Source organism: Haliotis rufescens, unplaced genomic scaffold, assembly GCF_023055435.1.
Source record: "Haliotis rufescens isolate VD_foot unplaced genomic scaffold, xgHalRufe1.0.p SCAF_30, whole genome shotgun sequence".
Lineage (NCBI taxonomy): Eukaryota > Metazoa > Mollusca > Gastropoda > Lepetellida > Haliotidae > Haliotis > Haliotis rufescens.
Window position 1 is genome coordinate 4,900,378 of NW_025964002.1, and position 16,964 is coordinate 4,917,341.

At 41.2% G+C, this 16,964-nt stretch overlaps 1 protein-coding gene across 8 annotated transcripts in view; it reads left to right on the forward strand.

Annotated features, from left to right (window-relative positions):
• LOC124116283 (CCR4-NOT transcription complex subunit 1-like) overlaps positions 1-16,964 on the forward strand; it is a 47,201-nt gene that overhangs the window by 26,896 nt on the left and 3,341 nt on the right. For 5 of the 8 annotated variants that reach the window (XM_046477547.2, XM_048380435.1, XM_048380434.1 and 2 more), the window contains exons 27-46: positions 244-360; positions 1,180-1,290; positions 1,565-1,699; positions 2,735-3,037; positions 3,706-3,846; positions 4,263-4,418; positions 4,635-4,775; positions 5,263-5,367; positions 5,803-5,919; positions 6,227-6,415; positions 6,680-6,837; positions 7,877-8,084; positions 8,594-8,661; positions 9,911-10,148; positions 11,398-11,637; positions 13,639-13,802; positions 14,026-14,143; positions 14,534-14,635; positions 15,527-15,784; positions 16,244-16,312. In XM_046477547.2, coding sequence (XP_046333503.2) covers positions 244-360; positions 1,180-1,290; positions 1,565-1,699; positions 2,735-3,037; positions 3,706-3,846; positions 4,263-4,418; positions 4,635-4,775; positions 5,263-5,367; positions 5,803-5,919; positions 6,227-6,415; positions 6,680-6,837; positions 7,877-8,084; positions 8,594-8,661; positions 9,911-10,148; positions 11,398-11,637; positions 13,639-13,802; positions 14,026-14,143; positions 14,534-14,635; positions 15,527-15,784; positions 16,244-16,312 — 3,138 coding nt within the window. The remainder of the gene's footprint in view (positions 1-243; positions 361-1,179; positions 1,291-1,564; positions 1,700-2,734; positions 3,038-3,705; positions 3,847-4,262; positions 4,419-4,634; positions 4,776-5,262; positions 5,368-5,802; positions 5,920-6,226; positions 6,416-6,679; positions 6,838-7,876; positions 8,085-8,593; positions 8,662-9,910; positions 10,149-11,397; positions 11,638-13,638; positions 13,803-14,025; positions 14,144-14,533; positions 14,636-15,526; positions 15,785-16,243; positions 16,313-16,964) is intronic. The other 3 variants (XM_048380431.1, XM_046477553.2, XM_046477556.2) reach the window with 1 other exon arrangement.

Here is a 16,964-nt window from a genome sequence, read left to right on the forward strand (position 1 = left end):
ACTGGACATTTTGTTCTGGAATTCTATTTAAGGTTTCGCTGACCTAATTTCACAAGGCAGTCATAGCTCTACGACTGTGGAAACTGCTGTCCTTTACTATTGACTTCAATACATGCTTGTTTTTCTGCCCATGTTCAATTATCTGATGCTGGAGGGACAGTGAACTGAATCATTTCTGTTCCATGTGTACGGATGCTATTCATGTAACCATGTATGACAACCAAAACATGTTGATGTTTACAGGTTCTGTTAAGGAGCGACAAGGGTGTTGCTAACTTTTCAGACCGAACGTTGCTGAAAAATCTGGGTCACTGGTTGGGAATGCTCACACTAGGAAAGAACAAACCCATCTTACAGATTGTGAGTATTAGCAACTCATGCACTGTTTAATATATTAATTGTTTAATTAAGATGAAGAAATTCTTGACAATCTATGTGAGACTGTGTACACCGGTGATAAGCTTGACATTTCACCGCACAGGAATAATGCTGCAGCATGAATCATTAAACCTTTCCGTGAAGATCTGGGTGAGAATAGGTCATCAATAACCCATGCTTGTGGCAAGAGGCGGGATCGGGTGGTCAGGCTCTCTGGTTGAATCATGGCATTGTATCCTAATTGCATGGATTGATGCTCAAGATGTCAATCACTGGATTGTCTGGTCCAGACTCAGTTATTTACAGACCGCCGTCATATAGCTGGAATGATGCTGTGTACGGTGTTAAACAACAAATAATCATTAAGCCATGATTCTTCATTTCTTTTTATGATTTTCTATATGATATTGTTGACATTTAGATTATCAGCATCTTTTATTTTCACCTGTCAACATTCATGATAACAATTCCAATTACATTCACTACATTGTCATAATTAACCTGTGCCAAAAACATTTTAGGTCTACTAGCTCTGTACATGGCTCTTAACATCATGTTCAGTAGATTTTAAGGTTATTATCAGGACTATTAGTAGCTGATCTTACAAGACTGAACAGAATTTTACTGGACACTGGCTTCAGGCAATTGGCTAAGATCACAGCATAATTGATATCTATGATGCTCCCTTATTTTGACGTGTATATATACAAATATGCATGTCAGTGATTGATTGTTGTTTCCTATGTTGCATATTTGCCTTGAATTTTCGTTGAAGTGATTTTATTTTTCTTCTTTTCCAAGGATATTGATGTGAAAGCCCTGTTGTATGAAGCTTACCAGAAGGGTGCGCAGGAGTTACTCTACGTTGTCCCCTTCAGTGCTAAAGTGCTAGAGTCGTGCTCCAAGAGCAAGGTAAGGCTCACATGTTTCACTCTTTCATTTTTGGTTTACTTGCTGACTAAGGTTAATCATTCCAAGGCAGAACATGCCTTGTCATAAGTGCCCACTGACTTAGGGAGTGGACAGCTGGCTGTCGACATAACCTGTTGGCATATGATAAACCATTGGCAAATCTGACTAAGATTTAATTACCTATAGCCTGCCTTGATATGGCTGTAACTTTGCCGACAGCTGTACATTCCATGTTGTGTTTGTGTTTTAAAGTTGACATACTCGTGTGTTTCAGGTGTTCCGCCCACCCAATCCCTGGACCATGGCCATCATGAACGTGCTAGCTGAGCTCCACATGGAGCCAGACCTCAAACTCAACCTCAAGTTTGAAATAGAAGTGCTATGTAAAACACTGGGACTTGATATCAATGTAAGTCACAGCTTCAAGTTTGAAATAGAAGTGCTATGTAAAACACTGGGACTTGATATCAATGTAAGTGACAGCTTCAAGTTTGAAATAGAAGTGCTATGTAAAACACTGGGACTTGATATCAATGTAAGTGACAGCTTCAAGTTTGAAATAGAAGTGCTATGTAAAACACTGGGACTTGATATCAATGTAAGTGACAGCTTCAAGTTTGAAATAGAAGTGCTATGTAAAACACTGGGACTTGATATCAATGTAAGTGACAGCTTCAAGTTTGAAATAGAAGTGCTATGTAAAACACTGGGACTTGATATCAATGTAAGTGACAGCTTCAAGTTTGAAATAGAAGTGCTATGTAAAACACTGGGACTTGATATCAATGTAAGTGACAGCTTCAAGTTTGAAATAGAAGTGCTATGTAAAACACTGGGACTTAATATCAATGTTAGTGACAGCTTCAAGTTTGAAATAGAAGTGCTATGTAAAACACGGGGACTTAATATCAATGTAAGTGACAGCTTCAAGTTTGAAATAGAAGTGCCATGTAAAACACAGGGACTTGATATCAATGTAAGTCACAGCTTCAAGTTTGAAATAGAAGTGCCATATAAAACACTGGGACTTGATATCAATGTAAGTCACAGCTTCAAGTTTGAAATAGAAGTGCTATGTAAAACACTGGGACTTGATATCAATGTAAGTCACAGCTTCAAGTTTGAAATAGAATGCTATGTAAAACACAGGGACTCGATATCAATGTAAGTCACAGCTTCAAGTTTGAAATAGAAGTGCCATGTAAAACACTGGGACTTGATATCAATGTAAGTGACAGTATTAAGTTGTTTTGGTTTGAAAATATTTGTTGATTCATGATGAAGTTAAATCATTTTGGGTTTTGATCGGCCTCTGAGCAGATCTGGATAAATCCCTGCCTTTATACATAGTAGGTTCTCAGAGGGACTGATGACATTTGTTTACTGTAGAATTACATCATGTTATTGATGAACTTTGTCAATATTTATCTGTTTCATGTTTTAGGAACTGAAGCCCACCAATTATTTAAAAGATCCAATGCGACTCCCAACAATCGAGTGCCAGCTATCTGCACCCAAGCCCCAGATCGGTACGCCACTCCCACCGGCGGAAGAGTCTGTCGTGCCTAGCCTCACATCTATGTCTATCCCTCCACCCATTGTGACATCTGTAACAACCATGTCTACACCTACGTCCACTGCACCAGTATCGACACCAAACCTGCCGCCACAACCAACATACAGTTTCCATGATGTCAATGCGTCATCATTTACAGGCCTGGCTCAGCACATCATTATCAATGATCAGGTATGATGCCGCTTTCATATCTTCACCACTATGGGCAGATTATTCCATTAGGGATATTGATTTTACTTTTGATGAATGTAGAATATGTATTATAATGGTTTGAACATGGATAATATTCAGTATGAACAACCTGCAGAATTATACAAGGTACATTAAATTTTAGAAATTAAACTAAAATGTATACTAGTCTGAATGATAATCACATGTATATATGTCCCTAAAAAGCCTAAAAATTCTGCCAGTCCTCATGATACCTTTACTCTTCACTACATGGCTGAGGACCCGTGAAGATTCCGGGGTTTAATAGGTCTTCAGCAACCCAAGGTGACTATGCTTGTTGTAAAAGGCGACTAACGGGATCGGGTGGTCAGGCTCGCTGACTTGGTTGATGCATGTCATCGATCCCAATTGCGTGGATCGATGCTCATGATATTAATCACTGGATCGTCTGGTCCAGACTCGATTATTTACAGACCGCGGTCATATAGCTGGAATATTGCTGAGTGTAGCGTTAAACAACAAACCAACCAACCAACATGGCTGAGATAATGCCGATGTGATGTTAAATATTAACTCACTCATGATACCTTTAACATTGGACTGACTTGTACGCCATGTATGCAGATTGTACTGACAAATCAGTTACGATTAATGTGTTTGTTTTGCAGATTGCTCTGTTGCACCAGAACCCGCAGCTGAAGCAGTATGTGAGGCCCGCCATCGAGAGGTCTGTGCAGGAGCTACTGCCACCCGTGGTGGAGAGATCCATCAAGATAGCGCTAACCACATGTGAACAGATTGTCAGGAAGGTACGTAGCAGTGACATCCTGACTCTGTCAGTTCAACTACATCTCTGGCTGTTCGAGAGCATAAGCTGTTTCTTTTTTCAGATTTTAAGAGTCCTCAATGTTTGATCTCTTGTCTGTCCTGTTGACTTTTATTATGTTCTTAGGATAAAAAACTAGAATCATAAGTCTCTATGTGGAAACTGTTCTCTTTGATATATGTCTAGAAGAGGGCAGTTTGATCCATAAAAGGTGTTTGGATGATGATATTAGTTGTCATAGTCAGCATGGCATTCTGGAAGAAGTTTCTAGCAGAAAAAATTGCAATGGGACTTGTACCATGATGCTGTCCAGAAAGTGCTATGGTCAAGTCAAGAAAGGGACATTATTGACATTGTAGAGTTATGCTTCAATTTCAAGCTGTAATATGTGATTGCCAGGACTTTGCCCTGGACCCCGAGGAGATGCGGATGAGGTCGGCGGCACACTACATGGTGCGCAACATCACTGCCGGACTGGCCCTCATCACATGCAGGGAGCCCCTCTTCATCAGTATTAACAACAACCTCAAGAATGCTTTCATGGCCACACTCAGAGTAAGACATCTGTAGCTGTTACATATCTTTACCCAGAATTTTCTTGTTTAAGAAGTGTATAGACTTTGCTAATGTAAATGTGATGTTGAAATAGTTGTTTTGTGTCGATATGAACTACACGGATTGTTGGTATGACTAAAGATGTGTTGCCATAGTTGTGATAAGCATATGCTTCATGTAGTACAGTTAGTCATGAGTGAACTGTTTGCTGTATAGGGTGCCACCCAAGCTCAGAAGACCCTGATTGAAGAAGCCGCCACCCTTGTGGCCCAGGACAATGCTGAACTGGCCTGTGCCTTCATACAGAAGACTGCAGTGGAGAGGGCCATCCCAGAGATGGATAAGAGACTCGCTACTGTAAGTTACCAACACTTATCTCATTTCACTCATCTTTCAGTCCACTTCTTATAACAGTACTTCAGATTTTTTACCTGTTAAGATCATGGTAAGAATAGGTCTTCAGCAGCCCATGCTTGTTGTAAGAGGCAACTATGCTTTTCGTAAGAGGCAACTAACAGGATCGGGTGTTCAGGTCAGGCTTACTGACTTGGTTGATGCATGTCATTGTATCCCAATTGAATAGAACAGTGCTCATTATGTCAATCACTGGAATGTCTGGTCCAGACTGGATTATTTACAGAACTCTGTCGTATAGCTGGAATATCGCTGAGTGCGGTGTTAAACGACAAACAAACGAACAAAACAAACTTCAGATTTTCACCCCAGATAAAAGGTAGCCCCAAACTCTCCCAGTGACTTGACCTATCATTGTTCACAGTAATTGTTGTATGTTCTTATCACGTATTTTGAGACTCTTTATAAAGGAATTTGTTTGATTTGGCAGGAGTTTGATTTGAGGAAACATGCCAGATCCGAGGGAAGAAGGTACTGTGATCCTATAGTTCTGCCCTACCAAGCTGAGAGAATGCCGGATCAGATTCGACTCAAGGTGAGTTGCAGTCCTGGTCAAAACTTGCCACTTGCCCGAACTCATCTCTCAGCATCATGTTCTGTATACTTTAGTGGTACATGGACTATTGTTCACTTGCCAGACCGAACAAAATTTTACTTGAATATTACTTGGGTTTCGGTCGAGTGGCTAAAGTCACAGTCTGGGTTGTACAAGTGACAAACATAGGACAGAAATTCCTTTATACTTGACAATATACAACTTGTAATATGGTAGCAGATTGTCGGCCAAAGTAAATACACTCACTTTAAGAAATATGAACCTATTTGATGATCTAATTGAAGGAAGCAATGCGATTTAGTAGTGCTTTTGGAATGTGCCAACTGAAACACTTTTGCCTATTATTAGAAGTCACAGACTGTAAATATCCTTGAAAGAAGTAAACTGATTTCTACCACTGTGTTTGTTGTTCAGGTGGGAGGAGTGACGCCCCAGCAGATTGCCGTCTATGACGAGTTTGCCAGGAACATCCCTGGCTTCCTGCCCCTCACTGATGCCACATTCCCCCCCGGAATCTCAAAACCTACACCAGTAAGTGCAAGCCTTGTCTATATACCTGTCTCCTGTCTGAAAGTAAGAAATAAACAACAATGTTTTAACAATCTACATTTGTTAAGTATTTGTCTGTGATTTGGTCTTTGACCAAAATTTAAGTAGGATGTGGACAACGTTTCTTTACATGAAGGAAAACATATTGTGAATATTTCTGTCTCTTTCAGCCTTAAGTAGGATATGAACAATATTTCTTTACGTGAAGGAGTGAGTGAGTGAGTATGGTTTTTACGCCGTTTTTTTACATGAAGGAAGAGAGATTGTGAATATTTCTATCTCCTTTCAGTCTTATGCACCTGATGAGATCACTATGATCTATGAGAAGATTGCCCGGGACATTGAGCAGCATCTGCAGCAGATGATGGGTATCCCAGCTGGCAGCCCCATGGGGTCCCAGCTTCACAGTCTGCTGGAGGCTGTCCTCCTTGCCAGGAACTCCAGAGAGATTGTTACAGCTATAGCTTTACTTCAGAAGGTACGAAGCAGAACATGTTGAGGTTGGCAGCAAGTCAAGTCGAAATTGAATATTAGCAGGATGCAAACTGGTCTAGTTGTTGATTTTGTTGCTTTATGTTTGACTTGAAACAAAGGTTCTTTAAGAGTACAATGTGATATGAATTTGACACAGTAATTATCCATTCTTAGAGCATTGTGTAAATGAGTTGTCAGTTGCTAAGTCGTCATATGGAGAAAGTTGCTGTTTTGTCTGCTGGGACAATCTGTGAGTGTTGTATTGTAGGCCGTGGAGGGTTTGCTGGACCAGTACTCCATGAACTCCTTGACCAATACCGACCAGGAGATGCTGCTCCGATTCAGGGAGTGCCATCTTGTGGTGCTGAAAGGACTACAGGATGCCCGGGCGTATGGGCCACAGTGGGTCAACAAGGAGGTCACAAGGTCAGTACATGAGGTCACAGTGGAAATGTACAACTTTTGATTGGGGTACTGAGATGTTTCATTTTGAGCATTAAGATTATTGAGATTACCATGGTTAAGATGGACGATGAAAAGGCAAAAGCAAAAGATTCAGTTCTAAACATTTATTGGATCAGTTTAGTTCACATTTAGCATTAAATTGATCAATTGCAGGTCTACATTTGTGTATAGGGAGTCTTTATATGATACAGAATAAAGAATGTTTATTATTAATCAATACCTCAATATGTTGTGATACATTTGACTGAGTCAATATAATCGATGCTATAATTTCCAATTAATGACACGCCTAAAATACTGTTCGCATGACAATCTCCAAGCGATCAGTCCCCACCTGGAATTGAGTTGAGTTATATAGGTTTGGTTTGTCTAAAATCTGTCCTTAAATAGAAGCCGATTATTAGAATCATCAGTCCACTGAATTGTGACGATGTCACGTGAGTTGAGTATCCAAAACTGAACAAAGAAACATAGGTCCACATGAATCCACAGTAATTCTGTTAATTTCAAGATTTCACCCTGTAGGTGATTTCAGCAGCTATTTCTTTCTGAGAAGGACCTCCTCCGTGGTCTCGTGGTAGAGCATCCGCCCGGAGAGCGGAAGGTTCGGGGTTCGATCCCCGGCCGCGTCATACCAAAAGACGTTAATAGATGGTACTTGTTGTTACCCTGTCTGGCGCTCGGCATTAAGGGGCTAAAACAAGGACTGGTCGGCTCGGAGTCAGTATACTGTGTCTGAGTGGGGTATTCATGTTAAACTGCGGCATGGTATCTCAGTGAGCTAGCACTATAAATCGGCATCAGTCCGGACTAGTACAAGCAGCCACACAAACACACACACGTACATGCACGTCGCTATATAAGTGCAATAATCTTGGACGCGACGTTAAACCCCATTTCACCTCACCTCTTTCTGAGAAGATGCTGCCAAAGTCTTTATTAATGTATAATGGAGTTCAGTCTCAAGTGACACATTGTAACCAACTGTTCCTGTCTGCAGATGCTTGATCCAGTGCCGTGACGAGTTCAAGTACAACATAGATGCAGTGGACTGCCTCATCCGCAGCGGCCTGGTCAACCTGCAGCAGTACGACGTGTACCTGTCCCAGCTGATGGAGAACGGACTCAACCACGTGGCCGTCTCCTTCTCCATGCAGCTGGTCCAGCGCTTCTGTATCGATGACAAGCACAACAGCTCCGTCAGTGAGGTCAGTGCAGCCTCACCGCAGGTCATGTCAACCATTTCCAATTTGTAGAAAGTTGAAGCAAGAAGAACTGATTCAGAATTATAGCCTCCATGTACAACTGGTCAGTGAGGACCACCATCATTAGACTTTTACTTGTCCTCAGCACAAGTCAGTAGTCGCTGACTAGCTGACTAGCGTGAAATTTGAAGGCAGCAGTCATGTCAACCATGTGTTGTGAACGTAACACTAAGATGACTAGGTCAAAACATTTCTTGAAAAAAGAACGGCTGGAATAAAAAAAAGAAATGCCAGTTAGAAACAGAATCTATTGTGAAAGATTGTCAATTAAAATCATTGTGTACATGGCGACTTGTCATTGTCACTTATCAAGACTGATTCCTTGCCAGATGGTCTGTATGGTTTGAATGTCAGAAAATTTCCCACCTTTTGGTGTTAATGTAGATAAATGGAGACTAACACTGGAGCTTTATGAAGTGAAGTTTATGGTGTAACGGCTTTCTTATCCTCAGGCTGATTTCTACAATACAATAGAAGCTCTTGGTGCCATTGCGTCCCGATCAAGACAACACCCAGAAGGGTAAGTAGGACAATAAAGAGAGCTTGTTACATGCACAGAATGCTGAGTGTAGAGTTTAGGTCTTCCTAGAAGGCTATGCCAGACTATCTGTCATTGTCTTGAATGTTGATTCATTGTGGCTAGGTATTGACAGTTATGCAGTCGATAGCCACTTCTCACTTGTTTTGAGCCCAATGGGGATTCTGGGTTAGAACATGCTGACCAAATGGACCAGGTGGTCAGGCTTGGTGACTGGATCGATAGCACGTCATCGTACCGGCATGGAATTATTGGCCACAATATCAATCCCTGGATTGTGCCTTAGACTCCATTAGTTACAGATTACCACCATATAGCTGAAATATTGCAAACAATTATTTTGACGAATGATCACAATACTGATGTCCTGGTATTCAAGGAAGACTAGCCCCTTTTCCTCTATGCTTGTGATAAGAATAAACCCAAACAGGGATCTATTGTTGAGAATGTCGACCTGATTGACTGTTTTATCTTGACCTGATGACCCTATCTACAAGTCTCTGTGTCATACAGATTGAGTAAAGTACCGTCCGGCCTGACATGGCTTCAGTGTAGGTGAAGGTGGTGTAAAACAACATTCATTTACTTCTCTGCTTTCATTGTCACCTTTGTCGCTATTTAAGTGCAAACATTGACACAATGTTAAGTCCCATTACACTTCACCTCATCACTTTTTTAGTCATGGTGTCACTGGCATTAAATGGATGAGAATGTCCTGATTTACAGTGTCAGATCCCAGTTGTTCACTCACTAAGTCTTTGATGGACAGACGCATCTCGACAGTCATTAGTGGTGTAACGATACAGCAATACAGAATTGTATCGTGATATGAGGCAGAACAGAAACTGTCCTACAATATCCCATCTTCCCTCTCTAGAATTGAATAAAAATGATTCATGTACAAAAAGAAAAAAATATCCAGTTATGAATTATAAATACTACATTGGGATACCGATTGTATCGCACCCATAGTATCGGGATACATATCATATCACTGCCCCACCATATCATTATACCTCATAGCAGTCATGCTTGTATAGTGGGCGGTGGGGTAGCCTCGTGGTTAAAGCGTTCGCTTGTCATGCTTAAGGCCCTGGTTCAATTCTCCACATGGGTACAATGTGTGAATCCTATTTCTGGTGTCCCCCAATGTGATATTGCTAGAATATTGCTAAAAGCAGCGTAAAACCATACTCACTCACTAACTCACTCAGTGATTACCTACTTCCAGCCTCTCAACACTGATTGAGATTATCCGTCAGAACAGTGATGGAGGACTCCTCGATCGAACACCAGGTGGCCCCACATCCATGATGCAGTCAGGAATCTCCCAAGCGCGAGAGTTTGACGACCCCCCAGGCCTGAACGAGAAAACAGAGTATTTGCTGAGGGAGTGGGTCAACATGTACCACTCCCCTGCAGCTGGGCGGGACAGCACAAAGGCCTTTTCTGCTTTTGTTCAGCAGGTGGTACGATCAGTTTTGTTTGTGGTTGAACCCCTCATGTCTCACCCATTTACTAGACAGCAGCTCATAGTGACCATTGCCTGCACACCACTCTCATAGTGACTTACATGTCCGTGATGGAAGGTTTGAAATCTGCTTTTACACTCACACCATACCACTCATCCTGTCAGCATTTCAGTGCCCTTCAGTAGGATTGGACCGATAGTGCATCATTATGAATAGGATATTACTGCAGGCCAATTTCTTTGTCAATCTTGGTATTTTGTCACTATTCTCCAAGGTATCGTGTGTTGTCATATTATGTATATGATGTGCTGATTTATATCAAGAAGATTCAAAGATTTAAATGATTGTAAGCACTATATGGAAATGGAAAGGTGGTATTTCAGTGTTGCAAAAATGATATTGGTAGGAAAATTCGGAAATTGTAATTTATCCTTAATTCAGGATTGCTACAATTTATTGGAATCATGCATAGTGTGATCATGTAGGGTGGAACAAGCAGCAGTAAGAGGTGTTGTAATCTACTTCCAGATTATTTGATTTGTCTGTTGGAATGGGGAAATTATGCATTGTAGGTTTGAACAAATAAGATAGTATCAATACAACTTTTATCACTCTTCATCACTTTGATAATAAAATAATCAGAATTATGCCTCAAAATATGTCTGGGTATCATTATAATTGCAGGATTTTATTTGGTGGGGCACTGAAGTGACATTTCTAAACCTGTCCTCTCATTTTGTCTCTTCAAGAGAATAGTGGTACCTCCTATTTCTCCTTTACACAACAATCTGGCCACGTGAGTTCTGAGTTGCATGGCAGACAACACTAGATAATCATGCATGTACAACCTGCAGTCAAGGCATTAACACACTAGCATTCAACTCTGCAGTAGGGCACAAAGTTTATGTATGTATGAATCTAACAGTTTGATCTTTGACTAAAATTGACATGAATGTTGCATGTCTGTAAAACTATTGTGCAATAACAAATAACTGTTCTGAACATAGCCTAGTTCTATGAGGCTGTTTTATTTTCATCCTTACCTGTTGCAGTAGGTCAAATATTATATATAACTTTTTTCAAAACTCTGCTTCTTGATACGCTAAAAGAAACCAGTTTCTATTTGTGACAGAAAATGTAAGATTCATACTATCAAAACTTCACATACAGCAATATGGAAAAAATACAAACTGGTCAGCTGTTCTTTCAGTCTATAGTAATAGGTACGTGTTTCTGTTTCTGTTAGATGCACCAGCAAGGCATCCTGAAGACAGATGATCTGATCACCCGCTTCTTCCGCCTGTGTACCGAGATGTGTGTTGACCTGTGTTACCGGGCTCTCAGCGAGCAGACCCACACAAGCCCTACACTCATCAGAGCCAAGTGTTTCCACACACTGGATGCGTTTGTCCGACTCATTGCGCTGCTGGTGAAACACTCGGGGGATACGACCAACACGGTCACCAAGATCAACCTACTCAACAAGGTGGGGAGGAGGACTGGCTTTGTACCTGTTCATGTTTACTTGTTTTGTCATACATGTAGAGGTAAGGTGAAATTGGGTTTAACGTCGCGTCCAAGATTATTGCACTGATATAGCGACGTGCATGTACTGTGTGTGTGTGTGTGTGTGTGTGTGTGTGTGTGTGTGTGTGTGTGTGTGTGTGTGCTTGTGCTTGTGCTTGTGCTAGTCCGGACTGATGCTGATTTATAGTGCTAGCACACTGAGATACAATGCCGCAGTTTGACGTGAATACCTCACTCAGACACAGTATACTGACTCCGAGCCGACCAGTCCTTGTTTTAGCTCCTTAATGTCGAGCGCCAGACAGGGTAACAACAAGTACCATCTTTTAATGTCTTTTACTATGATGCGGCCAGGAATCGAACCCCGGACCTTCTGCTCTCCGGGCAGACGCTCTACCACTAGACCACTGAGGTGGTTACATCCATGTAGAACAATGAGGATAAGATATAACCTTGTTAATAAAAGTATTAAAACACACAATAACTATAGTTATGTACCAAGGATGTTAATTGTGAATAATTACAGTGATAGATTTTACATTGTTTCAAAGACCTTGAAGAATTCATGACAGACTTAATTTATTTTATTTGTTGGTTGTGAAAATCAATCTTATTTGAACATTTGTGATGTTCATACTGCATCATAGGTCTTACGACTAATATATAGTAAGCTAGAAATTCAGAAAAGTATGTACAAGATGCTGCTTATAACCCAATTAAGAAAGCCTTCAAAATGACAGTTGAAGGCCTTGAAAAGTCTTGAAATTTTAGTATTCCTTATCTGTATGAACCTTGAAAGGGTTCAAGTTATCGGTACGTTTGAGTTAATGGGGTTCAATATAACGAGGTTCGACTGTATTTTGAAACCAGAGCTTTCGATTTCCTGCAGCTTTTCCTTTCTGGTGTATGCAGATTGACATGGAGCATTTTGATCTGTGGTTCCAGGATGGTTCTATCATGACATTTTTTATTCCTCATTGATTCTGAGTGATTTTTCTTGGTAAATGATCTAAACTGTGTTGTGGGTCCTATATGCAGTTAAAAGGGCGGGACTGAAGCCCTCACTGACTTAGGGTAACTTCAACACAGTTGAACATTTGGCAGCACTCTATCACATACTGTGACGCTCTGTCTACTGTGTCACAATGCATGGGCAAGTTGTATGTAGAATAGAAACAGTAGTGTTGTGTACTTTCCAACAATCCGCTGCAAGAAACTCATTTTCAATTTGGAGGATCATTTGCACTGGGGCATCTGTCCTTTCTGTCTGGTGTTGAATAAATTAAGTAGCGTCAGGACAATGATTGCAAACTTACACAAAAAGATCCCTGAATTTAACCATTCAACCAAACTACATGTTAGAGTAAAATCACTCATTCCTACGACAATTATGAAAGCATTCATGTCATTTGTTGTCAAGTTCAACCAACCGTGGTTTCAATTTAGCAGTGTCAAACTGCACATTCCGATTCAATAAACTTTATGGATGTTGAATCGATTTTGAGCATCTGGAACTTGAAACAGTAGGTTCATCTCGAAAATGAGTTGTTCTGTGCGATTTACAACAGACACTACTTGTTGAACCTTGCTGTCTGCTGTGTTCTAGATAACCATTAGCTTCCACAGCAGGTTCTCATCCCTACATCCCCACATCCCCACATCCCAATATGGGATTCTGGTGTAGAATAGGTCCCTAGCAACCTTTGCTTGTCATAAGGGGCGACCAAATTGATGGTGGTCAGGCTAAGTGACTCGGTTGATGGCGCGTCATCGTACCCTGACAGCGTGGATCACAATATCCATCACTGGATTGCCTGGTCCAGACTCGATTATTTACAGGCTGCCGTCATATGGCTGGAATATTGCTGAGTGCTGCATTAAACATCAAAGAAAGAAGCATCTCGTACTCACACATCCGTATATATATTGCCTTCACTCACACTGGACGTCCCCTCTGCAGGTACTGGGAATAGTAGCTGGTGTGCTGCTTCAGGACCATGAAGTCCGGTACACGGAGTTCCAGCAGCTGCCTTATCACCGCATCTTTATCATGCTCTTCATTGAGTTGAATGCACCAGAACCCATCCTAGAGAGCATCAACTTTCAAGTGTTGGCAGCATTTTGGTAAGACACCTTTCTTACGTGGAATTGTGTGTACCACTGTAGTTTGATTATATGGTTGTCTGTAACTTGATTCCACAAGACTATGCTTCTACTATCTGAATAGGTTTTATGTCAATTATGACAGAAGTACAATTTCTTAAGTCAGTGTTGGTTTCCCTGACGCTTTTACATAAGATATGCTACTTCCCTCACCCATCTCTTGACTATTGGAGTTTGTTTTCAGCCATGTGTTCCACATCTTGAGGCCTGGGAAAGCCCCTGGATTTGCGTATGCCTGGTTAGAGCTGGTCTCTCACCGTGTCTTCATCGGTCGGCTTCTGGCCCTCACACCTCAACAGAGGGTAGGTACCATTGCTGTGTATGGAATTTGATCATTAATAAGTTGCCTTCTTGTTTCATGTCAGATGAGACCCGTGAAGATCCCGGGTAGAATTGGTCTTCAGCAACCCATGCTTGCCTTAATAGGTTACTATGCTTGTTGTAAAAGGCGACTAACGGGATTGGGTGGTCAGGCTCGCTGACTTGATTGATGCGAGTCATCGTATCCCAATTGCGTAGATCAATGCTCATGATATCAATCACTTGATTGTCTGGTCCAGACTTGATTATTTACAGACCGCTGCATATAGCTGGAATATTGCTGAGTGTGGCGTAAAACAGCAAACAAACAAACAAACAATCATCTCAGATGAGTTTTCACGTTGTTGATGTACGTAACTCCCATGTTTCAGGGCTGGGGAATGTATGCTCAACTGTTGATTGACCTGTTCCGCTTCCTCTCTCCCTTCTTGAGGAATGCTGAACTGACAAAGCCGACACAGCTGTTGTACAGGGTAAGGAAGCAGTCCTAGTTTGTTATGAACACAGTTTTTTTATTTCACTGTTTGTTCTAGTACGTTTACCAAGCAAGTCTGACCCGTGAAGATCCGGGGAGAATAGGTCTTCAGGAACCCATGCTTGTTGAAAGAGGCGACAAACGGGATCGGGTGGTCAGGCTCGCTGATTTGGTTGATGCGTATCATCGTATCCCAGTATCATCGTATCATCATGCGTATCATCGATTATTCACTGTCCGCTGTCATATAGCAGGAGTATTGCCGAGTGTGACGTTAAAACAAACAAACAAAAAAACCAACAACAACAAAAAAACCAAGCAAGTCTTATTCAAGTAGAAAATAATAACAATACTGGTGTTATTTGTTCAGGTCAGGGATTGCATATGTATTGTTGTTCAAGGTTAATGACTGCATATGACATAATGTGTTACTGTTCAGGTCAATGACTGCATTTGTGTTACTGTTCAGGTCAGTGACTGCATATGTGTTACTGTTCAGGTCAGTGACTGCATATGTGTTACTGTTCAGGTCAATGACTGCATATGTATTGTGTATTGTTCAGGTCAATGACTGCATATGTGTTACTGTTCAGGTCAGTGACTGCATATGTGTTACTGTTCAGGTCAATGACTGCATATGTATTGTGTATTGTTCAGGTCAATGACTGCATATGTGTTACTGTTCAGGTCAATGACTGCATATTTGTTACTGTTCAGGTCAATGACTGCATATGTGTTACTGTTCAGGTCAATGACTGCATATGTGTTACTGTTCAGGTCCGTGACTGCATATGTCTTGTTCAGATCAATGACTGCATATGTGTTTTGTTTAGGTCAGTTACTGCATGTGTTCTTCAGGTCAGTGACTACATATGTACTTTTGTTGCAGGGAACATTACGAGTCCTGTTGGTCCTGCTGCATGATTTCCCAGAATTCCTCTGTGATTATCACTATGCATTCTGTGACGTCATCCCACCCAACTGCATTCAGATGCGCAACCTCATTCTTAGTGCTTTCCCCCGCAACATGCGGCTGCCAGACCCCTTCACCCCCAACCTGAAGGTGGACACCCTGCCTGACATCACACATCCCCCTCGCATCCTCACCAACTTCGTCAACATGATTCAGCCAGCTTCATTCAAAAAGGTAGGCAGGGATTAACCTGGGACCCTGGGTCTCTCAGTCTTGCTCTTAGGGGGCCACAGTCATGGACATGGGGGACCCATAGTGACCACAGTACCAACAACAAGTGACATATTAAGTATTTATGAAGTCTTATGCTGGTCATGGATGGGGTTTACCTTGTTTGAAACCCAACTAAGTAACTCCGAGAAAACAATTGAACGTGGATAGTAAAATGTAGGATGATAATGTTTAGTTGATAGTTGCTGACTTGCTGTGAAGGTCAGATGTCATTTACTTAAATATTTTCAAATTGTGTTGATGTATTTAACAAAAATATTTGACTCAAACTATTAATTAGAAAAAGTTTACATGTCCATTGGATATTAGCTTCCCTTCATTTATGTAAGGTTTTGGACAAGTTAGTTTGGATTTTCGTTATAGCAGTGAAAATAATTATGTCTCATTTGCTTTGATTATCAGGACTTGGACTCTTATTTGAAGACAAGGACTCCCATATCCTTCTTGTCTGAACTGAGGAGCAGTCTACAGGTGGGTGGCATGAGTGGGTTTTGGCTACCAACACTCAAGAGTAATCGATGAAAGTAACTCGACAAGCCTGATGGCTTGTTGCTTCCTTGCACCATCATTTTGGGGCTTCCAGTTCTTCAACCGCACCAATAACAGTGTGGATTGGGTCATATGAAGAAAGCTGATTACTACTTTGCTATGTTGTCCTTTCTTGATAGTGCTCTCATTATCATCCACCTGTCTGTTTGGTACAGATTGCAGGGGTCAATTAAACTGCTGCCCCGTTGGCCCATGGCCAGTTAAAAATACGAAAGGCTTGCTGTAGTATAAAGCTAATAGCCCATCTAGCTAGTCAAAATATCACCCGTTCTGTTTGTTTTAATTTTTTTAATTCGACACAGCTCGTGAATCATGTAATTTCGATGAGCAAATATTGATGGGGATGAGGTCCTGTGATTGGTTGGCTCAAATATCATCTCAGTTTGGAGAAGGGCCAGTAACTTTTGAAAGGAGCAAGCCCAGCTGGCTGCGCTGGCTACGTATAAATTTTGTTGTATGAAAGATCAATTAACCTGCCAGGGCACTTAGTTTGCTTTTTAGATCCTAGATAAATCCGTAGAGATGTTATAAATACCATGTGTTTGTTAGGTGTAGTGATGATGCAGTCCATGAT